The 27,142-nt window shown below is 39.2% G+C and overlaps 1 protein-coding gene across 2 annotated transcripts in view; it reads left to right on the plus strand.

Annotated features, from left to right (window-relative positions):
- Dhx8 (DEAH-box helicase 8) overlaps positions 1-27,142 on the plus strand; it is a 37,926-nt gene that overhangs the window by 2,951 nt on the left and 7,833 nt on the right. For both annotated transcript variants that reach the window (XM_026412406.2, XM_026412405.2), the window contains exons 2-19: positions 238-323; positions 1,840-1,912; positions 2,316-2,401; positions 3,974-4,083; positions 4,472-4,831; positions 5,692-5,836; positions 5,927-6,130; positions 6,992-7,079; positions 9,123-9,220; positions 10,322-10,469; positions 13,625-13,806; positions 14,918-15,112; positions 15,409-15,594; positions 15,707-15,917; positions 16,570-16,751; positions 20,555-20,695; positions 23,765-23,920; positions 26,554-26,691. In XM_026412406.2, coding sequence (XP_026268191.2) covers positions 238-323; positions 1,840-1,912; positions 2,316-2,401; positions 3,974-4,083; positions 4,472-4,831; positions 5,692-5,836; positions 5,927-6,130; positions 6,992-7,079; positions 9,123-9,220; positions 10,322-10,469; positions 13,625-13,806; positions 14,918-15,112; positions 15,409-15,594; positions 15,707-15,917; positions 16,570-16,751; positions 20,555-20,695; positions 23,765-23,920; positions 26,554-26,691 — 2,789 coding nt within the window. The remainder of the gene's footprint in view (positions 1-237; positions 324-1,839; positions 1,913-2,315; positions 2,402-3,973; positions 4,084-4,471; positions 4,832-5,691; positions 5,837-5,926; positions 6,131-6,991; positions 7,080-9,122; positions 9,221-10,321; positions 10,470-13,624; positions 13,807-14,917; positions 15,113-15,408; positions 15,595-15,706; positions 15,918-16,569; positions 16,752-20,554; positions 20,696-23,764; positions 23,921-26,553; positions 26,692-27,142) is intronic.

Below are 27,142 nucleotides of genomic sequence, written 5' to 3' on the forward strand. Positions count from 1 at the left end.
AAATGCACTCAAGGACTTGATTGAGCTGTTTTTAAATAATGTTTTCATTTATAAAAAATTGACTAGAACATATATGGATAATCTCAGCCATCTAAATTTTCTTTCTTTACCTTCACTAGATGATAGTCTTTGGCTTTTATGACTATTGGATAACCTGATTAGTTTTTTTTTTTTCACTGTACTTAAAACTAATTTCTTGCTCAAGTTTCTATTCTTAATTCTTTTTCTCATTTGCAGCTGAATTTGTGATCAGCCTTGCTGAGAAAAATACTACCTTTGATACTTTTAAGACTTCGTTGGTCAAAAATGGTGCAGAATTCACAGTATGTATATTTGAAGACTATTTTTTTGTTTTGATATCATTATTGAGTTTAAATTTTGGGAGGATTTAATGGTAGGATTTGGATGTAGGAAGGAGGCAGTTTGTATATGCCTATTAAATAAGCCATTTAATGTGCAATGTTTTCATGCCATGAAGCAGTGGTGATGAAGCTGGATTTCCTGTGCCTCTTTTCTAGGAAATTGCATTATGATTTCCATCATTAAATATTTTTGGATGTTTACATTCTTGTTCTGTGAATCAGAAAGTCTGAAACAAGAATCTAGGTTTTAGAGGTGATGCTAAAGAATAGGAAATAAAATGGTTGAAGGGAACTAAATAACTTTTCCACTAAGGATTTGTAAAATTAGCATTCTCTAAAGCTGCTATTTCTAGCTTCATGTTGTACCAGGTTGAATTTTGTGTTCATTTGTTCCATTAGCTAAATTCAAGTGCGTAATTATCCCTCACATTCTTTTTTTTTTTTTTTTTTTGGTACTGGGGATTGAACTCAGGGGCGCTCGACCACTGAGCCACATCCCCAGACCTGGTCTCACTGAGTTGCTTAGCACCTTGCTTTTGCTGAGACTGGCTTTGAACTCACAATCCTTCTGTCTCAGCCTCCTGAGCTGCTGGGATTATAGGTGTGCACCACTGCGCCCAGCTCTTCCTTCTTTCCTCCCTCCCTCTCATTCTTTCCTGAGGATTACACCACTGAGCTATATCCACAGTCCTGTTTATTTTGAGACAGGATCTCACTAAGTTGTGGAGGCTGGTCTTGAACTTGTGCTCTTTCTTACTCAACCCCCTGAGTAGCTGGGATTACATGTCTGTGCCATACCTGAACCCTTACTTTTTTTTTTTTTTTAGTTATAGATGGAACATAGTATCTTCATTTTTCTTTACTTATTCATTTTTATGTGGTGTGGGGATTGAACCCAGAGCTTCATGTGTGCAAGGCAAGCGCTCTACCACTGAGCTACAGCCCCAGCCTCCTATATTTATTTTTTAGGTGTATATGGACACAATGCAATACCTTTATTTTTATGTGGTGCTGAGAATTGAACCTGGGTCCTGCGCGTGCTAGGTGAGCACTTTACCGCTGAGCCACAATCCCAGCTCTTTTTTTTTTTTTTTTTAATTTTTTTTTAGTTGTAGTTGGACATAATACTTTTATTTTATTTATGTATTTTTATGTGGTGCTGAGGATTGAACCCAGTGCCTCACACATGCTAGGCAAGCACTCTACCGCTGAGCCATAATCCCAGCCCCCTTACTTTTCTTTTCTTTCTTTCTTTTTTTTTTTAATATTTCTTTTCAGTTGTAGGTGGACACAATACCTTTATTTATTTTATTTATTATTTTTATGTGGTGCTGAAGATCAAACCCAGTGCCTCACACGTGTTAGGCAAGTGCTCTACGACTGAGCCACAACTTCAGCCCCTGATCCCTTACTTTTCTAAGTATGTTTAATCACTGATTGAGGGTTTGACAATTTTTCTCCCGTATTTTTTTCAAAGGATTCTCTTATTAGTAACCTTCTGCGTCTCATACAAACCATGCGACCTCCAGCAAAGCCTTCTGCTAGCAAAGGTGAGCAAAATTTCCAACTGAACTTAGCCTCCAGAAAGGTTTAGATTGTGAGCACCTTCTAAATTGTTTTTATTTTTGTGTGTGTAGCTGCTGAGCAAGTAAATGTTCATAAGAATTTTTCAAATGATTTAAAACAAAATTAAAATTATACGACATAATCAAATGAGTACTGATGTACTCCCCCTCTATATGTCCAGAGTTTGTTGAGGTTTTGAAGTTAATGTGTTTAGAAAATTAAATTGTATATATAATAACTCTATGGTTATGTGTAGCAAAGTTCCACGTTCTTTTTCAGGTTAATTCAAATCTAATATTGAATTAACTTTGTAATCTGTAATATTTAATAACGTTAAATATATCTTTTTTTTCTCTTTAATTCTTTCTTGTTCTTCAATGAATTAAGATCCAGTTGTTAAGCCAAAAACCGAAAAAGAAAAGCTGAAGGAACTTTTCCCAGTCCTTTGCCAGCCAGACAACCCTTCCGTTCGGGTACGGACCCATTTTGAAAATGTCTGCTATAAATGTCTTCCATTCCTCTTCTTTGTATCATTAGTAATTTTATAATTTTTTTAGTAATTTTAATAATTGTTTACCTTTGTTGTTCCATGTTTCTCAAAATGAAAATATGCCATCACTCCCTGATCATGTTCTATGTATCGAATAGTGTTGAAGGGTTCAGAGAATGATATTTAAAAGAAGTGAGCTTGGGAATTTTGGGAAGCAGTGATTCAGATATAAAGTACACATGAAATGATAAGGTTCTGAAATAGGTGACTGATGGGTGAAATTAGACTTTTGTTCCATTACTTGCTAGAGGAGCAATTTTTTAAAGGTAATTTGGTTTTTAAAATTCATTTTAGGGGCTGGGGATGTGGCTCAAGCGGTATCGCGCTCACCTGGCATGCGTGCGGCCCGGGTTCGATCCTCAGCACCACATACCAACAAAGATGTTGTGTCCGCCAAGAACTAAAAAATAAATATTAAAAAAATTCTCTCTGTCTCTCTCCCCTCTCTTACTCTCTCTTTAAAAAAAAAAAATAAAATAAAATAAAATTCATTTTAGCTAATTATCTATTGAGTACTTACTGTATGCCAAGCACTGTTCTAAGTACAAGGTAAAAAACAGTGAAGAGAACAGATAAGCATGTCTGCCTTTTTGCAGATTATACCCTAGTGTTGGGTGAAGAGCTAGAAATTAACATATAAGTAATCTAGTGGGGGAAGAGACAGATAATAAACAAATAAGCATAATTGTCCCACAAAAAAGATAAATAAGTGTGTAGTATTTGCATAAATTACATCCTTTTGTATACTTTATGGTTTATTTTTTGGTTTTGGTTTTGGTTTTGTTTTGATACAAGGATTTGAATCCAGGGGTGCTTTTTACCACTGAGCTACATCCCTGGCCCTTTTTATGCTTTTAATTTTGAGACAGGCCTCTCTAAGTTTCGAGGCTGTTCTCAAACCTACCTCAGCCTCCTGAGTCTGGGATTACAGGTGTGTGCCACTAAGCCTGGCCTTCCATATACTTTAAATCATTTCTGTATTACCTAATACAACGTAAATGCTATATAAATTGTTACTACTATTCTGTGTGTGTGTGCTGGGGATTGAACCCAGGAGTTCTCTACCATATCCCCAACTTCCCCTCCTTGCCCTTTTTTCTTTTGAGACAGAGCTATGGAAAATAATAAATTGGGAGGAAGTTGGGGAGTGCTTTGGGATAGTTGCTTTTTATAAATTTTAATATCTGAATTCTAGTTGTAATTATTACTTGCATGCATTCATGAGAGAGGTGATTAATATATAATTGCCTTCGTTAGGATTGTATTAAGGTCAAATGGGATTTAGTACATGTAGACATGATGCTCAAGAACCTTTGCCCATTCCTTCTGGTTGTCTCTAATCACATTAGAAATCTGTGTCCCCTCTGCTTCCTTCACATAGGTTTTTAGTGATATGGAGGGTGGTCAGATTTGTAGATATAGCTGAAATACATACTGATTCTTGAGTAGTTTGTTTTCCCTCTCCTCCTAACTTTGCTGGCCTTTGTCCCTGCAGACCATGCTGGATGAGGATGACGTGAAGGTTGCTGTGGATGTCTTAAAAGAACTGGAAGCTTTAATGCCCAGTGCAGCAGGCCAGGAGAAGCAAAGAGATACTGAGCACCGGTTTGTCTTTAGTGTCCTTTTCTTTGGAAGTTTTGAATACTGTGATAATTGTATCTTGTGGACCAGTCAAGCAAAATTTAAGGCAAATTTACAGAATCTGAACTGGTCATGTATCCTAGTCTTGGATCTCTTTTCATTGCTCACTGCCAAGTGTATTTATGCATTAAATGCTAAGATGTTCAGAAGATAGAAATTGGGGTTGAAAGACTAAAGGTTTGTGCCATGATCCATTATTGGCCTACAGTGATGTCATAATCATTGAAATGCTTAATTCATTTTAGCACTTAGCTGTGTTTACCATGTGCATGGCACTGTACTGGGTGCTTAGGGATGCAAAGATGAAATTGGGCTGATTTCTTTTTCAAACAGGTACTTGTTGATTTATTAGGGACAGGACAAAAAAGAAGAAGCGAAGTCGAAGCCGAGACCGTGACCGTGACCGTGACAGAGAACGAGATAGAGAGCGAGACAGAGACCACAAGCGGAGACATCGATCCCGTTCTCGATCACATTCTAGGACCCGGGAGAGGAATAAAGGAAAGTCTAGATATCCGTCCAGGAGTAGAAGTCAGAGTCCCCCCAAAGACAGGAAGGACCGTGACAAGTATGGGGAGAGAAATCTGGACAGATGGCGGGATAAACATGTGGACCGCCCTCCCCCTGAAGAACCTGCCATCGGGGACATATACAATGGCAAAGTTACCAGCATCATGCAATTTGGATGCTTTGTGCAGCTGGAGGGACTAAGGTGATGTTGGTGTTCTTTCAAAATGAGGGCAGAATGTCTTTTATTACTGGCAGTTTTCACATTCTAAAAAGTTATGATCAATGACATATTAATCAAATCAGCTATTCCTGGTTCTTAGAAATTAACTTTTCTGTTTGTTTTGTGTGCTGGGGTTTGAAACCAGAACCTCGTGTATGTTAGACAAGTACTCTACCACTGAGCTATATCCCTAGCCCTTGACTTTTTTTCTTTTTTCTTGTACTAGGGATTTAATCCAGGGGTATTTTACCACTGAGCTATATCCCCAGCCCTTTTTACTTTTTTATTTTGAAACAGGGTCTCACTAAATTGCTTAAGGCCTCTGGCTAGAGTTGTGGCTCAGAGGTAGAATGTTTGCCTACCATCCATGAGGTACTGGGTTCAATCCTCAGCACCACATAAAAATAAAATAAAGATATTGCATCCACCTATAACTAAAACTAAAAATAAATAAATAAATAATTGCTTAGGGCCTTGCTAAGTTGCTGTGGTTGGCCTCGACCTTGTGATTCTCCTGTCTCAGACTCCTAAGATTCTGGGATTACAAGTATGAGCCTCTATGCCCAGCTAACTTTGACTTTTTAAATGAAATGCTTCAGAGACATTTATTTCTTCCTCTGCCTTCAGTAGATCTGCCCTTTGCTTCTTAGGACAAATGAGAATTTGTCCCTCTTTCTTCCCCATTATTCAGTATCTTCTTTAGAAAGATGGTAATACCACCTTCTTGGTACTTATCTCATGAGCTTAAGAGATATTTATTTGTTTATCTCCAATAAGGGTTGGAATTGCTTGGGGAAAAGGTGTTTTTTGGCATGCTCCAGATGTGTCTGATTCTCTCTTAGGAAGCGATGGGAAGGCCTGGTGCACATCTCTGAGCTCCGGCGGGAAGGCCGTGTGGCCAATGTGGCTGATGTGGTGAGCAAAGGCCAGAGGGTCAAGGTCAAAGTACTGTCCTTCACAGGGACCAAGACCAGCCTGAGCATGAAGGTAGGTGAGATGTCCAGCCTATTTCTACATTTGATGACTAAGGGTGTGTGAGACAGCAAGTGAGATAACACCCTTGTTTCTCTGCCCTAGGATGTAGATCAAGAGACTGGAGAAGATCTAAACCCAAATCGACGTCGAAATTTGGTTGGAGAGACCAATGAAGAGACCTCAATGCGGAATCCAGATAGACCCACTCACCTTTCCCTTGTCAGTGCCCCTGAAGTAGAGGATGACTCACTGGAGCGCAAGCGCCTCACCCGCATCTCTGATCCAGAGAAGTGGGAGATCAAACAGGTTGGGGCTATTAACTTTCATGGCTACAGTCATCTATTATGTAGAGTGGTGGTTAGGAGTGGGGACCCTGGAGTATGATGGCCTGGGGTGACTTTTGGCCACTTACTAGTTTGTGATCCTGAGTCAAGTTCTTGTTCCTTTTTGTGACTCAATGCCCTCATTTGTAAAACAGGTCTAATGATGGTGTTGTGGGAATTAAACAGATGAATAGAGTTGAAACTCTTAGGTTCGTGCCTGGCATATGGCAATTGCTATATAAGTCTTTGTTATTGTTTTCATCATTCTTCAGTAAACATTAGAACTATGATGTGTCAGGCTCTGTTTAGTGCTGGGGCTACAAAGACAAAAATTTCATGATTCCTACCCTTGAGCTCAAAGTCCAGTGGAGGAGACAGAGCTAAACAAACACTTGTGAAGGGTTACATGTCACGTAAGAATAAGAATATATAAGGGGCTGGGGATGTGGCTCAAGCGGTAGTGCTCGCCTGGCATGCGTGCGGCCCGGGTTCGATCCTCCAGCACCACATACAAACAAAGATGTTGTGTCTGCCAATAACTAAAAAATAAATAAATATTAAAAAAAAAAAAAGAATATATAAGAATAAGAAATATAAAGAGTACTATGGAAATAAGGGAAGGGACAGGTAATTCTTCCTAGGGGTAATACCTTGGAGCTGATGCTTTTCAGCACCTTGTCGTAGTGCTCCCCAGGGATGGGATATGTGACATTATAGGCTCTGACATAGCGGTCAGAGGAGGAAAAAATACCCGTGGTTTCCTGCATGAAACCTCTGTAATTAACTGCTGGAAAAGAGTTTTGATTCTGACATATTACAAATGCTGCCTCTGTCCTTTGGCTAGATGATTGCTGCCAATGTTCTTTCCAAAGAAGAGTTTCCAGACTTTGATGAAGAGACTGGCATTCTCCCTAAGGTGGATGATGAAGAAGGTAACTAGCCACTTGGGTTGACCAGGATATTGGATTGGGAGGATAATGGCAAACTGAGTCATTAGACTGGGCTGTCTATAGTTTAACCTAGTGGTTGTAAATCATTTGTTCCTTGGATCTCACCACTCATCTCTTGATATAAGCAAGAAGGTCATTTGCCTGTCAAGTATTCATTTTTTTGGGCTGGGGATGTAGCTTAGTGGTGGAGCACTTGTCTTGCATGCATGAGGCTCTGAATTCAATCCCCAGCACTGCAAAAAAGAAAAAAAGTGTTTATATATTATGCTGGTTGCTTGTAATAGGTTCTCATTTTAGAGGGACTGGGGTTGTAGCTCAGTGGCAGAGCACTTGCCTAGCACATGTGAGGCATTGGGTTCAATCCTCAGCACCGCATAAAAATAAATACATAAAATAAAGGTATTGCTGGGCATGGTGGTGCACACCTGCAATCCCATGGCTGGGGAGACTGAGACAGGAGGATCGAGAGTTCAAAGCCAGTGTCAGCAATGATGAGGCACTAAACAACTTAGTGATATCCTGTCTCTAAATAGGGGGCTGGGGCTGTAGCTCAGTGGTAAAGTGCTTGCTTTGCATGTGTGAGGCACTGGATGTGATCCTCAGCCCTACCATTTTTATTTATAAAAATAAATAAAGATACCGTGTGTCCATCTACAACTAACCAACTAAATAAATAAATAAGTATGCAAAATATGCCTGGGGTTGTGGCTCAGTGGTTGAGTGCCCCTGAGTTCAATCCCCGGTACCAAAAAAAATTTTTTTTTAAATAAAAAATAAAAACTATTGTGTTCATCTACAACTAAAAATATTTAAAAATAAAGTTATAAAGTTATATTTTGGGGAATAAATTTGATCTCATAATCTTAGTAATTATTCTGAAATCCCTGGATCTACTTAGATTATTCTGAGTTGCCCTAGTAACAACTATTAATTCAACCTATTAGTAATTTTTTAAATTGTGAAATAAATCCTGTAATGGAGCATATGTAACTAGTATAATAATAATAATTGAACTCTTGTGTACTCACTGCCCAGTTGAAGAAGTAGAAAACTACCTGCACCTTTGAAGTCCTTATATGCCCTCCTCTGATTAAATCTTACTCTTTCCTCCTAGGGGTAACTGCCATCCTAAATTTTGCATCAGTCATTCACTTAATTTTCCTTACTGTTTTTTCATCTAAATATCTATCCCTAAATGTTGTATAGTTAGTCTGTTTTTTAACTTAGTTCATTTGTGGATTTTGATTTTTTTTTTTGCAATGCTGAGGATTAAAACCAAGGCCTTGTGTACTTGTGTGTGCTAGGCATGCACTCTACCACTGGAGCTACACCCATTGGTTTCCTTTTTCTTTTTGTGACTCTCGTATTTTTACTATTTATTCTTGTTCCTATTTATAGTTGCATTTCATATTTTCATTGCTGTAAAGCATTATATAAATTTACCCATTTTACATTCTTTTTTTAACTGGGGATTGAGTCCAAAGGCACTTTACCACTGAGCTACACCCCCAGTTCCTCTTAATACCAGTTAAAATAGCAAAACATATATTTGCACAGGCTTAGTTTTTTTGTTGATTTTGCTTATTTCATTTTTTTTTTGTTATGTTTTTGTGGTAATTGGGATTGAACCCAGAGTACTTTACTGCTGAGTTACATCCCTATCCCTTTTTATTTTTTTCTTTTGAGACAGGGTCTTGCTAAATTCCTGAGGCCAGCCTCAAACTTATGATCCCTCTGCCCTAGTTGCTAGAATTACAGGTGTGGCCACCATACCTAATGTGGCCTAGCTTCTTTTGAAAGCAACTTTGATCAGTTCTTGGGCTGGAGCACAAATGCCCCAGAAATGGCTGGGGAGTTTTCAAGGGGGAGGAATAGACACCTGGGCTAGTTTCACTTGCATTGCCTTCTTTTTGACCTTGGAAACTATTTTTTATTATGGTGCTAATAGAAATTAATTGTTTGGGTGAAAATAATTGTTCATTTCTCTTATTTGTTTATGACTAATTCTTTTCTGGGTACTTTTAGATGAGGACCTTGAGATCGAACTGGTTGAGGAAGAGCCTCCATTCCTGAGAGGGCACACCAAGCAAAGCATGGATATGAGCCCCATTAAAATCGTTAAGGTAAGAAGTGCTGGGACTTCAACCTGGAAATGTCCCATAGACTTCTTAAAGGAATAGGTCAGATTATCAGAGCTGTGTAAGCAGAACTCAGGCCACTTAAGATATTACTTACTGTTAGGCAAAGTCTAGAATATTTTTGTCTTAAATGGAGATTGGCTAGGCTCTGTTGCTTTTGCTCTTTTAGTTTTTGTTTGAACTCATTTTGGGAAGAAACAGAGATAAATGAGAGTATGGATCTACTCTCATTGCCTTTGCCTAGATTCCTTAGGGCTTAATCAAGTCATTATATTGCAGATTCAAAAGCAATTTTCTTTTTTTTTTTTTTGGTACCAGGGACTGAACTCAGGGGCACTCGACCACAGAACCTCATCCCCAGCCCTATTTTGTATTATATTTAGAGACAGGGTCTCACTAAGTTGCTTAGCATCTCGCTTTTGCTGAGGCTGGCTTTGAACTCATGATTCTCCTGCCTCAGCCTCGCCAGCTGCTGGGATTACAGGCATACCCTATCGAGTCTGGCTCAAATGCAGTTTTCAAGGGGTCATTTAGTCAGTTTTGTCTTGTCCCCTTAATAAGCTATAGCCTGGGTGTTGGAGGGCAGAGCCATGAGGAGAATGCAAACCAGAATCCATAGAACTGTTAAAAACTTTTAGGTGTGGGGAAAAAATACCCATGTAATACTTACAATCCACTTATGTAACTCTTCTGTATTGTTCCTCCCATGTGATTTTCTCATAATTGCTTGACATTAGTGACAGGGAATTGACCATCCCTTAAGGAAGCATATTTCATCTTTGGATGGTTCCGATTGTTCTTATGGTCATACAAGAATTATTTTCTGTCTCTTTTTTATATCCTTCATACATTTAGAGGTTGCACTGTTCTTAACTCTTTTGGGGTTCTCATCATCAAGCTAAAAATCCCAATTCTTTGAGTGATTTTTAAAATTTTATCCCCCTGTGCTGCAGTTTATCCATTTATTTTATGTAGTCTAGAATTTTATTCTAGCTGTGGTCTCATGTTTTAGATTACAGTGTCTTAACGTCTGCATTTTATTTCCCAGGCATTTAATGCATGTTGCTTTTTCTTGTGTTGCTTTAGAACCCAGATGGCTCCCTCTCCCAAGCAGCCATGATGCAGAGTGCCTTGGCCAAGGAAAGGCGGGAACTCAAGCAGGCCCAGCGTGAAGCCGAGATGGATTCTATTCCCATGGGACTCAATAAACACTGGGTTGATCCTCTGCCTGATGGTAGGACCCTTGGAGGGGCTGTATCTTTTTTAAAAATCTGAGCCTTTACATATACACATAGAAGGCACTGCCAGGACACATTGAAAATTTAGCCTCATTTTTCCCCTTCCATTAGAGAATGTTTGTTTTCTTGGCTTTTTTTTTTTTTTTTTTTTTGGTATTGAGGATTGAACCGAGGAGCACTTTACCACTTCATCTACATCCCCATCCCTTTTTATATTAAGACGGGGGCTTGCTGAGTTGCTGAGGCTGGCCTTAAACTTGCAATTCTCCTGTCTCAGCCTCCCAAGTTGCTGACTCTAGGTATATGTTTTTTTTTTTTTTTGAAACAAATATTTAAAATGTTTTAATAACTCTGATCAGATAATTAGATTGGCTGGTTGTTTATCCTAAATATTTTAAAAGTTTTGTTCTAAAAATATTGCAACTTTTTACTTATTTATTTTGGTATTAGGATTGAACCCAGGGGTTTTTAACCAATGAGCCATATCCCCAGCTCTTTTTGTTTTTCTTTTTCTTTTGAGACAGGGCATGACTAAGTTGCTTAGGGCCTTGCTAAGTTGCTGAGGCTGGCCTCAAATTTGAGATCCTCCTTCCTAAGCCTCCCAAGTTGCTGGGATTATACCATGCCTAGCGAAAACCAACTTTCAACTTTCCTTTTTGCAGTGGCATGCCTATGATCCTAGCTACTTGGAAGGCTGAGGTAGGAGGATAACAAGTTTAGGCCAGCCTGGGTAACTTAGTGAGACCCTATCTCAAATGAAAAGTAAAAAAGAACTGGGGGTGCAACTTAATGGTAGAGTGCCCCTGAGTTTAATCCCCAGTACCATATACTTCTTTGTGCAGTAAATATTAGCTAATTACTGGACATGTCATAACAGATTCTTATTAATTTGCATTAGGCAATTGAGGATACAACTGTGAATTACATAGACATGATCCTTGCTCTTAGAGGCAGGAGAGATGGACATTAACCAAATAACTACCAAATAACTAACTAATTAATTATATTCTGGTCAGTGCTCTCTGAAGAAGTACGGGTAGCATAATTGGCTAGTGGGGGTGTCATGTCACTGGGGAAGTTGAGATATGAAGGATAAATAGAACCTAGTTTATCAGAGGGCGTTGGGAATGTGTTTGAAGTAGAGGAATAGCTGGCGCTGTGGGGTTAGTAGAGGACCTTATAGGAAGTTTGTGTAGCTGGAGAATAGTGAGTGAGGGCCAGGAATTGAGGCAGAATTGGCAGGCCAGGGCTTTATGGACGGCATTAGGAATCTGAGTTTAATTCTAAGTGCACTGGGAAGTGTTGAAAAGTGTTCAGCATGAAAATATACTAAATGGGGGAATGGCATGATCAGAGGGTCATTCAGGGTACCCTAAAGACTGAGTTACTGAGCAAAGTAAAATGTGAGGTGAATAAGAAAGCTTTAAGAGGAAAGAGAATAGTGGCTTGAACACAGAAGTAGCAGACAGGTAGAATGTGCTTGAAAAATGTGATTTGTTGACTGAGGGAAAGGAAAATAGAAGTGGGCAATGATGACTTTTGGGTTGAGTGATGGTACTTCTGGGAATGGGGGCTACAGAGGAAAAATAGGTTTATGAAGAAAGATTATGAATTCAGTTCTAGATTTGTAACTAAGGTAAGTAGAGGATATTTTAGGTGAGGTATCAAGTAGGTTGTTAAGTATAATAAGTATAATAGAGAGATCTGGGTGGAGGCAGAGTTTTGGGAATTGGGTTTGGATAACAGTCTGGCTGTAAGTAATAGATATCCAAAATATTATGTTAACATTAGAATGTTGGGAGTATTCATTTATTGCTTTTGTTTTTTTAAAAAAAATCCTCTCTCTTCTCAGAATAAGCCTCAGTGCCATGACTCTCATTTGTCCTTTTTCATTGTTCTTTTATTTGCTTCAGTAGACTGAAGTTTGTGTGGCATTGAGGGTGGTGTCCCCATAAATGGGGATTGAACTCAAGTCCTTTACCACTGAGCTGCATCCTCAGTCCTTTTTAATTTTTATTTTATTTTAAGATAGTTTGAGATAGGATCTTGCTCCTTCCTCAGCCTCCAAAATTGCTAGGCTTACAGGCTCGTGCCTGTAGATGGACACAATATCTTTTTTTTATTTGGTGTTGAAGATCGAACACAGGGCCTCACGTGTGCAAGGCAAGTGCTCTACCATTGAGCTACAACCCCAGCCCTGAAGTACATTGTTATAGCATACTTTTACCGTTCAAAGTTATAATATATTTGCTTACTCTGAAGAGCCACTAAAATTCTGTTGATTCTTTTGCTTCTTATTCAAGTCACAAATTCCGGGGTTAACATTAAGCCAGGTGAAAGAAACTAGACAAAACACCACATATCCAATGAAATATCCAAAATAAGTCAACCCAAAGAGATAGAAGGTAGACTAATTGGTTGCCAAGGGAAGGGAAAATGGGGGAAAGAGATTTCTTTTGGGGGTGATAAAAATGTTCTAAAATTAGATGGTGGTGATGGTTGCACAATTTTGTGAATAAACAGTAAGCCACAGAGTTGTCACTTGAAAAGAATGATATCAGCCAGTACAGCGCGCATGCCTGTAATCCCAGCAGCTGAGGAGGCTGAGGCAGGAGGATCTCAAGTTCAAAGCCAGCCTCAGCAATTTAGTGAGGCCCTAAGCAACTAAGTGAGACCTTGTCTCTAAATAAAATATAAAAAAGGGACTGGGGATGTGGCTTAGTGATTAAGTCCTCCTGGGTTCCATCCCCAGTACCAAAAAAAAAAAAAAAAAAAAGAATGATATCATATATAAACTATATCTCAATAAAGCACTTACTAAAATATATATATATATATATATATATATATTTTTTTTTTTTTTTTTTTTTTTCCCTAGGATCAAACAATCAAGTCTGACCTCTCTCAACTAACCTTCCTTTTTTCTTTTAGGAGGTATCACAGATTGTAGCACCACTTATTAGGGTCTCTTCCCCTTGCCTATCCCTGTTTCCCCTTCTCTGTCCTTTTCTTCACATTAATTTGTTTCTCTGAGTACTGTTGGTCAAGAATCAGGCAGAACACATGTGCTGACCTACCATTTTGTTGATTCCCTTGATTTATCTTTGAGGTAACATGAGGACGCTACTCACTTGCCTGTTTTCCTTTACAGCGGAAGGCAGGCAGATTGCTGCCAATATGAGGGGGATTGGGATGATGCCCAATGACATTCCAGAGTGGAAGAAGCATGCCTTTGGGGGCAACAAAGCTTCTTATGGAAAAAAGACCCAGATGTCAATCCTTGAGCAGAGGGAGAGCCTGCCCATCTACAAACTGAAGGAGCAACTGGTTCAGGTGGGAAGTGCTTTTATGATGTATTGGTGATAGGGGAATAGAGGTGTTTGCTAAGAGGGATGGATGGTGTTTTAAAATTTGAAGTAATTAGACAAGTATGTGCATATTTGAAGTGGCTCTTTCAAAAGGGATAAGGAAAAAAAATCTAAACATTTGCAAATACTTTTTAAAGAAATGTGTATTATTCTATATTTCTTTGTTTTCCTTTGTTTTTTAATTGGGCACCCTGGATCAGTTCTGGTAGGTGGAGTATTATGGCGCATGGAACAATAGCCCTGGGCAGTAATTAAAAATAGGTATACTCAGTAAACCATGGCAAAATCTTTCTTTAGATACTTCTTTCCATCTCTGGAGTTCTAATTTTAAGATCATCAAACCTTCCTGGAGGTAACCAAGTGTACTAGCTTTCAGTGAATCCTTTCAATGGTATCTCATGTGTATAAGCAAATATAAATATATGTGTATATTTGGAAGGTGGTACTGGGGATTGATTGAACCCAGGGCCTACACACATGCTAGGCAAGCATGCTTCATCTGAGTTATAGCTCAACCCTTTTTATTTCTTTGAGACAGGATCTTACTAAGTTGCGCAGCCTGACCTTGAATTTGCAGTGCTCCTGTCTCAGCATCCCACATAACTGGGATTTAGTTGTAGTTGGACACAATACCTCTATTATTTTTATGTGTTGCTGAGGATTGAACCCAGGGTCTCGCACATGCTAGGTGAGCACTCAACCACTGAGCCACAACCCCAGCCCAGATTGTTCCTTTTATAAAATACATTTTTAGTGCTTTTTTGTGTGGATATGCTTATTTAATTACTACTGTATTTATAGACATATAGGTTGATCACAGTCTTTTGGTTTTACAAATAGTGTGAAAATATGAAATAGATAATTTTGGAGGGTGAGGTATTGGAGATTTGGGAATGGTGGTGGGAAGAACACTTTTTATTATTTTAAATTTGCTGTTGAATTCTTTATATATTGACTTCTTTATATATGTGTGTCTCTTTTCCTTGTTTAATGTTAGAACATAAGCTGTCATTATTTTACTCCAGTGTAATGTGTGGCAAATTCTAATGACTTGATTCAAATTCTGCTGCTTTCAGGCTGTACATGACAACCAGATCCTGATTGTTATTGGAGAGACAGGGTCTGGAAAGACAACACAGATCACCCAGTACCTGGCAGAGGCAGGCTACACTTCCAGGGGCAAGATTGGGTGTACTCAGCCCAGAAGAGTGGCAGCCATGTCTGTGGCCAAAAGAGTGTCGGAGGAGTTTGGTTGTTGCTTAGGTCAAGAGGTAGGTGGTTAGTGAAGCTACTCTGGAAATGCTAGAAGAAGAATATAAAGGCCCATACCTTTTATCTATAAAATGAGAATAATACTACCTTTTTTCAGATTTCTCCTGAGGGAAAATTTTCATTGTTATCATCGATCTATTCAGGATCAAGTCCAAAGCAGATTTTACTAGAGGAAATAGATTCTTTTCTATTTCTAGTAGTTAAGAGCGCTAGTATGGCTGGTTTGAAATCTTGTCTGATAATTGCAAAAGGGAGAGGTTTATGCCTTAAATTTTCGACTTCTGTTCTGCCTTAGGTGGGCTACACCATTCGGTTTGAGGACTGCACCAGTCCTGAAACAGTCATCAAATACATGACAGACGGTATGTTGCTCAGAGAGTGCCTGATTGACCCTGACCTAACTCAGTATGCAATCATCATGCTGGACGAGGCACATGAGAGGACAATTCACACCGATGTGCTCTTTGGATTGTTGAAAAAGGTAGTCTTTACTGACCCTTTTACTTAATGAAAACTGATTTCTGAGAACAGGCTGTGAGTACCTATGTCCTTTGGGTAGTCTTTTTGGTAAGCCACATTGCATTTCCCTTTAGACGGTTCAAAAACGGCAGGACATGAAACTGATTGTCACGTCAGCTACCTTGGATGCAGTGAAATTTTCTCAGTACTTCTATGAAGCTCCTATCTTCACCATCCCAGGTCGAACATACCCAGTGGAAATATTGTACACAAAGGAACCTGAGACAGATTATCTGGATGCGAGCCTGATTACTGTCATGCAGATCCACTTAACTGAGCCACCAGGTGAGAAGAAAGAATGTTTTTTTTTCCTCTAAGATAAAAAATACCTTTTAAATACTGGTCTCTGGAGATTCTGTAAGTCTCAAGATTGCATATTTAAAATGGTGGTGGTAGGTAGGCACAGTGGCAACACACCTCAGCTGTACAGGAGGCTGAGGCAGAAGGATCACAAGTTTGATCACAAGCCTGGTCAACTTGGTGAGGCCCTGTCTCAAAATATAAAGGTCTGGGGGCATGGCTCAGTGCTTGTCTAGCATGTATAGGCCTTGGTTCAATTCCTAGTATTGGGGAAAAAAATAAGAAAGAAAGAAATGATGGTGGTCAAAGTGTAAAAAAGTGTTGTGCTGGGTTTAGATGCACCTATTTAAATATGGGTAGAAGATGATTTCTTGGTTTAGCTAGAGGTCAGAATGTGAATGTGTATTTTCTGTCATTTGAAGGTCTGTTAGCCTTGTTATAACCTTTGTGTAAAATACATACAAGCCAGGCACTGTAATATCTGGGACTCCAGATACTCGGGAGGATGAAGCAGGAGGGTTGTTTGATACTGGAAGTTTAGGGCCTGCCTGGACAATTTAGGGAGACTATCTTTACTTTTAAAATAACAATAACAACAATGCACACAAAGTAAATTAATGCTCTGTTCTCTTCATAGGTGATATCTTGGTTTTCTTGACTGGTCAGGAAGAGATTGATACTGCTTGTGAAATCCTGTATGAAAGAATGAAATCACTAGGACCTGATGTTCCAGAATTAATTATCCTCCCAGTGTACTCTGCTCTTCCCAGTGAGATGCAGACCAGAATATTTGACCCAGCTCCTCCTGGCAGCAGAAAGGTAACATTGAGCTAAAATAAGATGCTCCTCTGTGCCCTGAAATCATGTGGTCTATGTAGCCAGCTGTGGAGGAGATTGTTTAAGTGCTTAAGGTGTACATGAGTCTTGTGTGTTCCATTTGTTTGATTGTTTACATTGAACTTTGGGGTGCTTAATCACTAAGCCACATCCCCAGCCTTTTTTTGTATTTTATTTAGAGACAAGAGTCTTGCTGAGTTGCTTAGGGCCTCACTAAATTGCTGAGGCTGGCTTTGATTCTCCTGCCTCAGCCTCCTAAGCCACTGGATTATATGCGTGCACCACCATACCTGGCTTGTATGATATGTTTTAGAGACTGGTCCAGCCAGTTTATCTAGGAACAGGGGTCTTATATATGACTTCTACTCTTCTGCCTTCATTTGCTAATTTTTTTCTTTTTAATTAACATGTAATTATTCATATTAATTGTATACAGTGTGATATTTTGATATAAATATGCAAGATATAATGGTCAAATCAGGGTAATTAACATATTTATCATCCCAAATGAATTTGATAAATATTTTTTGACATCTGCCAGGCTGTGAACTAGACATTTGGGTAGCAGTATAAGGAAAGGCCTCTCCATCTGCTGAGGGGCATCCACCAGTAAATAGGCCTTCAGCATATTATTGTGAAAGTGTTCTAGTGCTCAGATACCCAGAATGGTAGCACCCAACCCTGTCTTTTTAGAGGAAGTAAGGATCTAAGCTAATCATGCAGAACTGGTAAAGGGCAGGGGGACCTGCATTCTGGAGAGATAGACCTCATGTGATGGCGTGGAGGCTAGCAGAAGGGGCCAGTTCAAAGCTGTGTAGTTCCAGTAGCAGAAACTAAGTGTATGACTATGCTTGTAAGACAATAGGAAAATATTTTAAAAAATAGAAGTTTTAGTGAAATATGATATAATTGTATACCTATGTCAGTGTTGTGCTGTTATAACAAGATATCTGAGACTAGATAATTTATAAAGAACAGATTATTTCTTATAGTACTGGAGGTTAAGAAGTCCAAGATCAAGGGCCACATCTGGCAATTGCCTTCTTGCTATGTTATCCCATGGTGGAGAGCACAGGGACAAGAAAGCAGGAAACACAGATGAGTAGGGAAGGGGCTGAATTCCTCCTTTCATCAGAATCCCGATCCTGAGATGGCTAACTTGCTCCCATGGTAATGGTATTAATCTGTTCTTGAGGGCAGAGCCTTCCAGACAGATCCAGTTACCTTCTAAAGGTCCCACCTCTCAATACTATTACATTGGGGATTAAATTTCTAGCACATGAACTTTGGAGGATACATTCATTCAAATCATAAAACAATTCACTTTTCTCAAGAGAACAGTTCAGTTTCTTTTGGTATATTTATAGGATTGTGTAGCCATCAACACAAAATTTTAGGAACAGTTTTATCATCTCAAAAAAGAAATTGTACAGTTTTGCAGTCATCTTCCCCACCATTCACCCCTCTGCTTAGCTTCTGGGAACCACTAATATATGCTTTCCATCTCTGTGGATTTGCCTATTCTATGCATTTACATTTCATGTATATTTATGTTTGCCTATACATATACATTTACATTTGCCTATTCTATTACATTTTACATTTCATATAAATGAAATCATATAATATGTGGTCCTTAGTAATTGGCTTCTTTCACTTAGCATGTTTCCAAGATGCATCCACATTGTAGCATGTCAACACTAAATTTCATTTTATTGCCGAATACTGTTCTATTGTATTGATGTACTACATTTTGTTTAGTATTCATCAGTTGTTAGACATTTGGACTCTTTGTTCTTTGGGGCTTATCATGAAAAATGCTGCTATACACACTTGTTTACAAGTTTTATGTATGTATGTATGTATGGGGAATTGAACCCAGGACCTTGCGTTTGCCAAGCAATCACTCTATGTTTGAACTATGTCTCCAGCCCTTTTATTTTTTGAACAGTGTCTTGCTAAGTTGCATAAGCTGGCCTTGAACTGGCCATTCTCAAGCCTTAGCCTCCTGAGTAGCTGAGCTTATAAGCATGTATCATCTGTTTACAAGTTTTTTTTTTTTGGACATATGTTGTTTTTTCTTTTTTAAAGAGAGAGAGAGGGGCTGGGGATGTGGCTCAAGCGGTAGCGCGCTCGCCTGGCATGCATGCGGCCCGGGTTCGATCCTCAGCACCACATACCAATAAAGATGTTGTGTCCACCGAGAACTAAAAAATAAATATTAAAAAAAAATTCTGTCTCTCTCTCTCTCTCTCTCTCTCTCTCTCTCTCTCTCTCTCCTCTCTCACTCTTTCTTTTAAAAAAAAAAAGAGAGAGAGAGAGATGAGATGAGAGAGAGAGAGAGAGAGACAGAGAGAGAGAGAATTTTTTAATATTTAGTTTTTAGTTATCAGCAGACACAACATCTTTGTTGGTATGTGGTGCTGAGGATCGAACCCTGGCCGCACGCATGCCAGGCCAGCGCGCTACTGCTTGAGCCACATCCCCAGCCCTGGACATATGTTTTCATTTCTCTTAAATATATACCTAGGAGGTAAACAGATGACTTTGAATAACACTAAAGAGCTCAAATAAATGAGACCTGGTGGGTACTGGGAGGTGGAGGGGAGAAGGTGAAGGAAAAGTTAGGCATGACTCCCAGGTTTCCTACTTGGACATCTGGATGGAAGATGGTGCTGAGGAGATGAACACAGGAGGGGAAGCAGGTTTGAGGAGGGGGGGGGAATGGTGAGTTTTTCCTCTATTTTATTCCTGGTGGTTGGACTTGTGTTTTTTTTTTAATATTATTTTAGTTGTTGATAGATCTTTTATTTATTTATATGCGGTGCTGAGAATCAAACTCAGTGCCTCACACATGCCAGGTAAGTGTACTACCACTGAGCCATAGTCTTAGCCCCTGAACTTGTTTTAAAACAGGGCTTCTGTAGCTCTGTGGCAGGTAGAAGGCTTTTACGGCCAGTAAGATGCTGGAATGATGAGAGATATTTGGGTGCCTCCTAGCAATGATTTTTCTAAGCAATTGTATTTTATGAGCTGAACCTCTGGGTGGAAGAACAGTGGCAGAGCCAAGCTGAGAATAATAATCTTCTGGATCACATAGACTGCTGCACACAGACAAACCGTGAAATTCCTTTGTTGCCTCGTGGTTCATTTTATGATCGGGAAAAAATAAACAATCTCCCTCTTGTTCCATATATACATACAGCCCATTTTGTAGTCCAGATGTCTCGGTGGGGGGAAGAAAAATCTCATTTTGCACTGGCACATGTGATGCCAGGAAATTTCTGCTTTCCCAGGGTGCTAGAAAATTAAAATTGTAGTAATCAACATTGGATCTAGACAGTGAGATATGCAGCCATTTGCACTAAATGAAATTGGCTTCCATCAGCCTTAGCTCTTCACTATTCCACTTCTCTCAGGTACCGTCCCATCTCCAACGTAACCTACCAGGTGAAGGAACCTTCTCTCTGCCCATTGGAGGCTGAGCTTGGATTAAATGTCATCTTAGGGCTGGGGATGTGGCTCAAGCGGTAGCGCCTCGCCTGACATGCATGCGGCCCGGGTTCGATCCTCAGCACCACATACAAACAAAGATGTTGTGTCTGCCGAAAACTAAAAAATAAATATTAAAAAAAAATTTTTTTTTTAATTGTGAATGCCTTTAAAAAAAATGTCATCTTAACTTGCTTGAAAGGAGATAGCTGCACACTCCCTAGGGAAGATGTCAGAGGTTGGAAGTCTTGTCATACCTTAGCTCACTCCAGCTGTGCCTCTCCCTCCTGCAGGTCGTGATTGCCACCAACATTGCAGAGACATCACTAACTATTGATGGCATCTATTATGTCGTGGACCCTGGATTTGTGAAACAGAAAGTTTATAATTCCAAGACAGGGATTGATCAACTTGTGGTGACACCTATTTCTCAGGTCTGGTGGCTTAACTAGTGGCTTTCTTAAAAATCCTGGCTAAGGCCTTTCTGAAATGTTTTATGGTTCCATATTTTAAAATTGTTTTCAAGATGAACTCAGTGGAACAAGGGCTGGGGCTGTGGCTCAAGCGGTAGCGCGCTCGCCTGGCATGCGCGCGGCCAGGGTTCGATCCTCAGCACCACATACAAACAGAGATGTTGTGTCTGCCAAAAACTAAAAAAAAAAAAAAAAAAAAATATTAAAAATTAAAAAAAAAAAGATTCATGTTTATCATCTTTAGTGTTTCAACATTAAAATAACCTATGAAACATGAACTTCAAAGAAAGTTTGAATTCTAGTATCCTGTTAGCCAATTTAGTTGAAAAGAACATATTTTTTAATGGCCTGTACTTAGCTTTACTTATGTAAAATAGTAATAACTTGTGAGACACAGTTCTTTAGTAACTATGGAATCATTTCCTGCCTAAATTACATTCTACAATGAATTACCTGATCACCTTTTTGAAGGCAGTTTGGTAATAGAATATCCAAAATTTTTAAAGTTCATCTCTTTAACCTAACTGTTCCACTTCTAGAAATATACAGGAAAGTTAAAAATGACCAAATACGTATTCAAAGGTAATGGAAAAGGGTGTTTAATTAAAACTTTTTTTTTTATTAGGGGAAACCTGGAAAATTTTCTAAATGAGCTCCAAAAGGGAAGGATTTAATAATATATGGTATATCCGTGCCACAGAATGTTATGTGACATTAACCATTACTGTGTATCTATATTTAATAACATAAACATCTGAGATAAATTATTTGAAAAAAGCAAGCTATAAAATAGCATGAATGGTATAATCCAATTTTTATTTAAAAATACATGGTGTGCTTTTCTACAGAGTGGATATGAGTGAGGCCTGGCTGAGACTGAGTACATGTCAGCTAATTTTTTTTTTTTTTTGGGGGGGGTAGTGCTATTGGTTTCTGTGCTGATAAGGTGGTATGCATTTTTTCTTTATATATTGTCTTAATATTTTATAATAGGCATGTGTTACTTTTGTAACCCATAAGTTTATCTTCATTTTGAGACTTAAATAACAGTGATAGTTAATGCTTAAAGGGCATTTATCAAGTCTGACCCTATTCTAGGTACTTTTTTTCTTTGCTAGTACTGGGGATCAAACCCAGGGCCTTGTACAAGCTAAACATGTATTCTGCCACTGAGCTATATCCCCAACCCCCATGGGTACTTTTACATTCATTGACTTGGTGCATTCTTATCCCAGTTTTAGATATCATAATCCTCATTTCATAGATAAGGAGATTGGGCACAGAGGGGGTTAAGGGACTTGCCTAACATCACATAGTTGGTGGAGGCAGAATTTGAAGCTGAGCAGTCTGGCTTGAGCTTATGTGCTCTCTACAGCTTCTCAGGGCATTGTGTGACCATCATAATGACCAAAAAAATTGTTACACATGCTTTCCTGATTTGGAGAGTGACATCTTTATAATGCTGTGGAGTCCCACCACTATGTGTGATTGCTGCTTGGATTTGTGTGTTTTTTGACCTTTCTTAGGCCATTCGTATATTTGGAGCTGGTGTAACAATTTTTTTTTTCCAATAGTCTTGGAATGATACCAAAGGAAGTGAAAAATAAATCCATTTCTGATTGTAAATCCTGGTACTGTTTGTTTCTTTTCTTTTCTTTGTTTTTGTACTGGGGATTGAACCCAGGGGTGCTTAAACCACTGAGCCACATCTCCAACCCTTTTTATTTTTTATTTTGAGACAGGGTCTCACTAAGTTGCCAGGGACTTTGCTGAGTTGCTGAGGCTGGCCTTGAACTTGCAATCCTCCTGCCTTAGTCTTCTGAGCCACTGGGATTATGGGGATGCACTGCCATGCCTGGAGATCCTGGTACTGTTTGTAACAACAGATGGTTTTGTCAGAAAATGGCCCTCTTAGCCAGGTGCTATGGTGCATGCCTATAATCCTACTTGGGAGGCTGAGACAGGAGGATTGCAAGGTTGAGACTAGCCTCAGCAACTTAGGGTCCCTGGATTAAATCCCCAATACCAAAAAGAAAAGAAAACGGCCTTCTTTGTGTTTCTTTTTCTCATGATTGCAGTTCTAATAGTTAAGTAAGTATGAGGTTTTGTGTATTTTTTTAACATTTATTTTTTAGTTACAGGTGAACACAATCTCTTTATTTTATTTTTATGTGGTGCTGAGGATCGAACTCAGTGCCTCATGCATGTGAGGCAAGTGCTCTTCCTCTGAGCCACAATTCCAGCCTCTTTGTGTATTTTTTTAGAATTTAATTTTACTGATTATTAATAGAATACATATTCTATATTTGGTAAAGTCTAAAGAAAATAGAACTCATCTTCACACCACCCTCATAGTTAGCCACTATTAATATCTTAGGGTATTTTTTCCCCAGCCATTTCAATACAGTAATTTATATGTACACATAAAGACTTTCTACAAAATTAATTTGTATTGCAGAGTTTTCTAACTTGCTTCTTTCACTTAATGTGAGTTATTGTTTCCTTCTGTCATTGAACATTGCAGACCTGATTTTGAATAGCTGCAAGAGTCATTATTGGTATGATTAACATACTTTATTTATTTTCTTATATGTTTGGTCATAACTGAGGAGATGGTATTTTATCATTGTTTTAGCTTCTTCTATTTCTTCCATTTACTCTGCTCATCTTTGCCTCTCTTGAACAAACCCCTAAGGTGCTGAGTATAGAGAGGGGCTGGGGGGCTGGGATTGTGGCTCACTGGGTAGCGCGCTCGCCTAGCATGGGCAGGACCCGGGTTCGATCCTCAGCACCACATAAAAATAAAGGCATTGTGTAGTGTCCATCTACACCTAAAAAATAAATATTTTAAAAAGGAGAGAGAGGGGAGGGTAAGAGAGCATTGATAGTCTTGGAATGATACCAAAGGAAGTGAAAAATAAATCCATTTCTGATTTTGCCAGTTGCCAAGTGCCTCCCACCATCAGATTTCCGGGGTAAAGTTGGTAAGTAGTGTTTAACAAATATGTTATTTTTATATGTGCCCCCTAGGCTCAGGCAAAACAACGAGCTGGCAGAGCTGGGAGAACTGGCCCAGGGAAGTGTTATAGGCTATATACGGAACGTGCCTACCGAGATGAAATGCTGACCACTAATGTGCCAGAAATCCAGAGAACCAACTTAGCAAGCACAGTACTGTCCCTCAAGGTAAAAATCACTGTCTTATTGGAAAGGGTTGGTGGGACAGTCATAAATGAAGCTCAGCTTTATGAACCTTGTTAAATACTTGACTGATCTCATGAAACCTGTTCCTTTGAGTGAAATACAAATGGCTGTGATAACAGTTTCCCTGTGGCAGGTCAGGGGCAAAGTTGGTATGTCTACTGTGAACACACATTTTTTTTCTCATCATAATAACCAGCAGGATATTTGATTGTAATAGGTTTTAGTTAGGTGCATTTTCTAAAATGAAATTAGAAAAATATGATCTGTGCAAACTGTGGACAAACACACTTAACCTCAACCACTTTAGCATTCCAATCTGATTCTTTTCTTTTACAAGGGGTGGGGGGACCCTTATCTGAAAACTTTGCAAGGAACTATCATTAGAGATTTCAGACTGGCCCTCTGGGGGCTTGGTTTTCATTCTGAATCATCGCTCTTCCTCTGTTGGTTCCCAGGAGGACTTTCATTCTCTTTTGGCAGGAGTAGCTGCAAAAGTAATTTCCCAGCTGATGGCATTTCCCCCGACACCAATGCTACCCTGGAGCCCTGGCACTTTACTAGTGCAGAGTGCTCTCTTGTCATTTATTATTCATTCCCTGTAAGAGAGGCTAAAACAGCTTCAGAAAAAACCTGCTCCAGTCTCTGGAGTGCCAGCAGAGAGCCATCTGTGTCTCAGACTTCTGCTCCAAGCTGTGTGACCTTGGGCAAGTTTATCTGCTGTGCCCTCTGCTCTGTGGTCTTGTCTCAAACAGGGAGCTGTTAATATTATCTGTTGTAAAAATTAGTGGAATATTGCAGGTAAAGACACTTGGCACACAGTGCTTAATAATTGCTAACATAATTTCTCATAGTTATTATTCACACAATTAAGCATTTATTGAACACCTGCTGTGTTTATGGTCATGATCACTTTATGAGAAAGAAATAGAAAGCTTCAGTCCTACCACATCACCCTTTATGCACATTGAATAGTGCATCACTCACTTGCTTTTTTTTTTTTTTTTTTAAAGAGAGAGTGAGAGAGGAGAGAGAGAGAGAGAGAGAGAGAGAGAGAGAGAGAGAGAGAGAGAATTTTTAATATTTATTTTCTAGTTCTCGGCGGACACAACATCTTTGTTGGTATGTGGTGCTGAGGATCGAACCCGGGCCGCACGCATGCGAGGCGAGCGCGCTACCGCTTGAGCCACATCCCCAGCCCACCACTTGCTTTTATTTATCAGATTAGCCAACAAATGTATTGAACAACTTCTGTGCCAGGCACATATGTAGAATGCACCCTGAGGTAGTTTTGTGAATGTGATTCTCACCCATTGTGAACTCTACGAGAGCAGGGAGCATATCTTAGTTCCTACTACCCAACATGGTACAAAGTTCTTTACAGATGTAAAGTAGAAATGATATATGCAGAGACAAGGCAAAGTGATATAACATCTTATTGTTATTATAAAATACATATAACATAAAATATACTAATATAATATTTTTTTTGTTTTGTTTTAGTGTTGAGTAATGAACCCAGGGCTTTGTACATGCTAAGCACTTACTCTGCCCCTGAGCTACAATGCGAGCCATTGTAACCTTTTTTTTAACCCTTTTTTTTAATCTGGGGGTTGAACCCAGGGCCTCATGCCTACTAGGCAAGCACTCTACCACTGAGCTAAACCCCAAGCCCCATTGTAACCTTTTGAAGTGTATAATTGGCATTAAATACATTCACAGTGTTGTCACTATGAACATTAGTATACAAATATTTGAGTCACTGCTTTCAGTTTTTTAGGTTTATATCTAGAGATATAATTGATAGGTCATATAGTAGTTTAACTTTTTGTTTGTTTTTGGTACTGGGGATTGAACCCAGGGGTGCTTAACTACTGTGCCACATCCCTGCCCTCCCTCCCCCCGCCCCCCGCTTTTTTTAATATTTTATTTAGAGACAGGGTCTCTTTAAATGCCTCACTAATCTGCTGAGGCTGGCTTTGAACTCGTGATCCTTCTACCTCAGCCTCCTGAGTTGCTGGGATTACAGGTGTACTCCTCTGCATTCGCTTTATGTTTTTTTTTTTTTTTTAATTTTATTTATTTATTATTTATTCACCATATTATGTTCCTATGGCAGTGAGATAAGTTTTCATATTTCTCCTATCTCTGCCAACGCTTATTTTCTATTTGTGTTTTGTTTTTCTTTTAATTAAAGCCATACTAGTGGGTATGGAGTAGTATCTTATTGTAGTTTTTTTTGTTGTTGTTGTTGTTTTTTGTTTTTTTTTGTTTTTGCACTGCTGGGGATCAAACCCAGAGCCTCACACATGCTAGGCAAGTGCTCTTGTCATTGAGCTGCATTTCCCAGCCCCTTGTTATGGTTTGATTTGCATTTCCCTAATTACTAGTGCTTGTTTTTCATTTGTATATGTTCTTTAGAGAAATGCCTGTTTAAGTCCTTGTCTGCTTTTTAATTAGGTTGTTTTGTCTTTTTGTTTTTGAATTTTATGTATGCTTATCTTGAATTCATTGTTACTCTCAACTGGTGGCATTTGAAGAAATAGGAAAGAAAGTGACAAGTAGCCTCCCTCCTGTTAAGACTGTCAAAGCTGATCCTCCCATCACTTGTTTTCTAGGCCATGGGCATCAATGACCTGCTGTCATTTGACTTCATGGATGCCCCACCAATGGAAACCTTGATTACAGCCATGGAGCAGCTATACACCCTGGGGGCCTTGGATGATGAGGGCCTGCTCACTCGCCTGGGCCGCAGGGTAAGTAGGGGACAGATAGTTTCCTGTGTTCTTGAGAAGGCTCCCTGGCCAGTCTTCCATCTTTGGTTTTTGCAAAAGTAAGCATTGAGGTCCTAGAAAAGCTTTGAGTAGGATTCTAGGTTTTTTATTTATTTATTTATTTTTTTGGTGGTGGTGCTGGGGATTGAACCCATAGCCTTGTGCATGCCAGGCAAGCACTCTACCAACTGAGCTATATCCCCAGCCCTCTAGATATTTATTTATTTTAACCTTAATTTTTCACTGTCACTCCCCCCTTCCCCACCTAGCGATAAACCCAGGGTTGCTTTATCACAGAGCTACATCCCCTTTTTATTTTTTATTTTAAGACAGGGTCTCACTAAGTTGTCGAGGGTCTTGCTGAATTTCTTTGTGCTGGCCTTGAACTTGTGATCTTCCTTCCTCAGCCTCCCAGGTCACTGGGATTACAGGC

Source organism: Urocitellus parryii, chromosome 7, assembly GCF_045843805.1.
Source record: "Urocitellus parryii isolate mUroPar1 chromosome 7, mUroPar1.hap1, whole genome shotgun sequence".
NCBI classification, from domain to species: domain Eukaryota; kingdom Metazoa; phylum Chordata; class Mammalia; order Rodentia; family Sciuridae; genus Urocitellus; species Urocitellus parryii.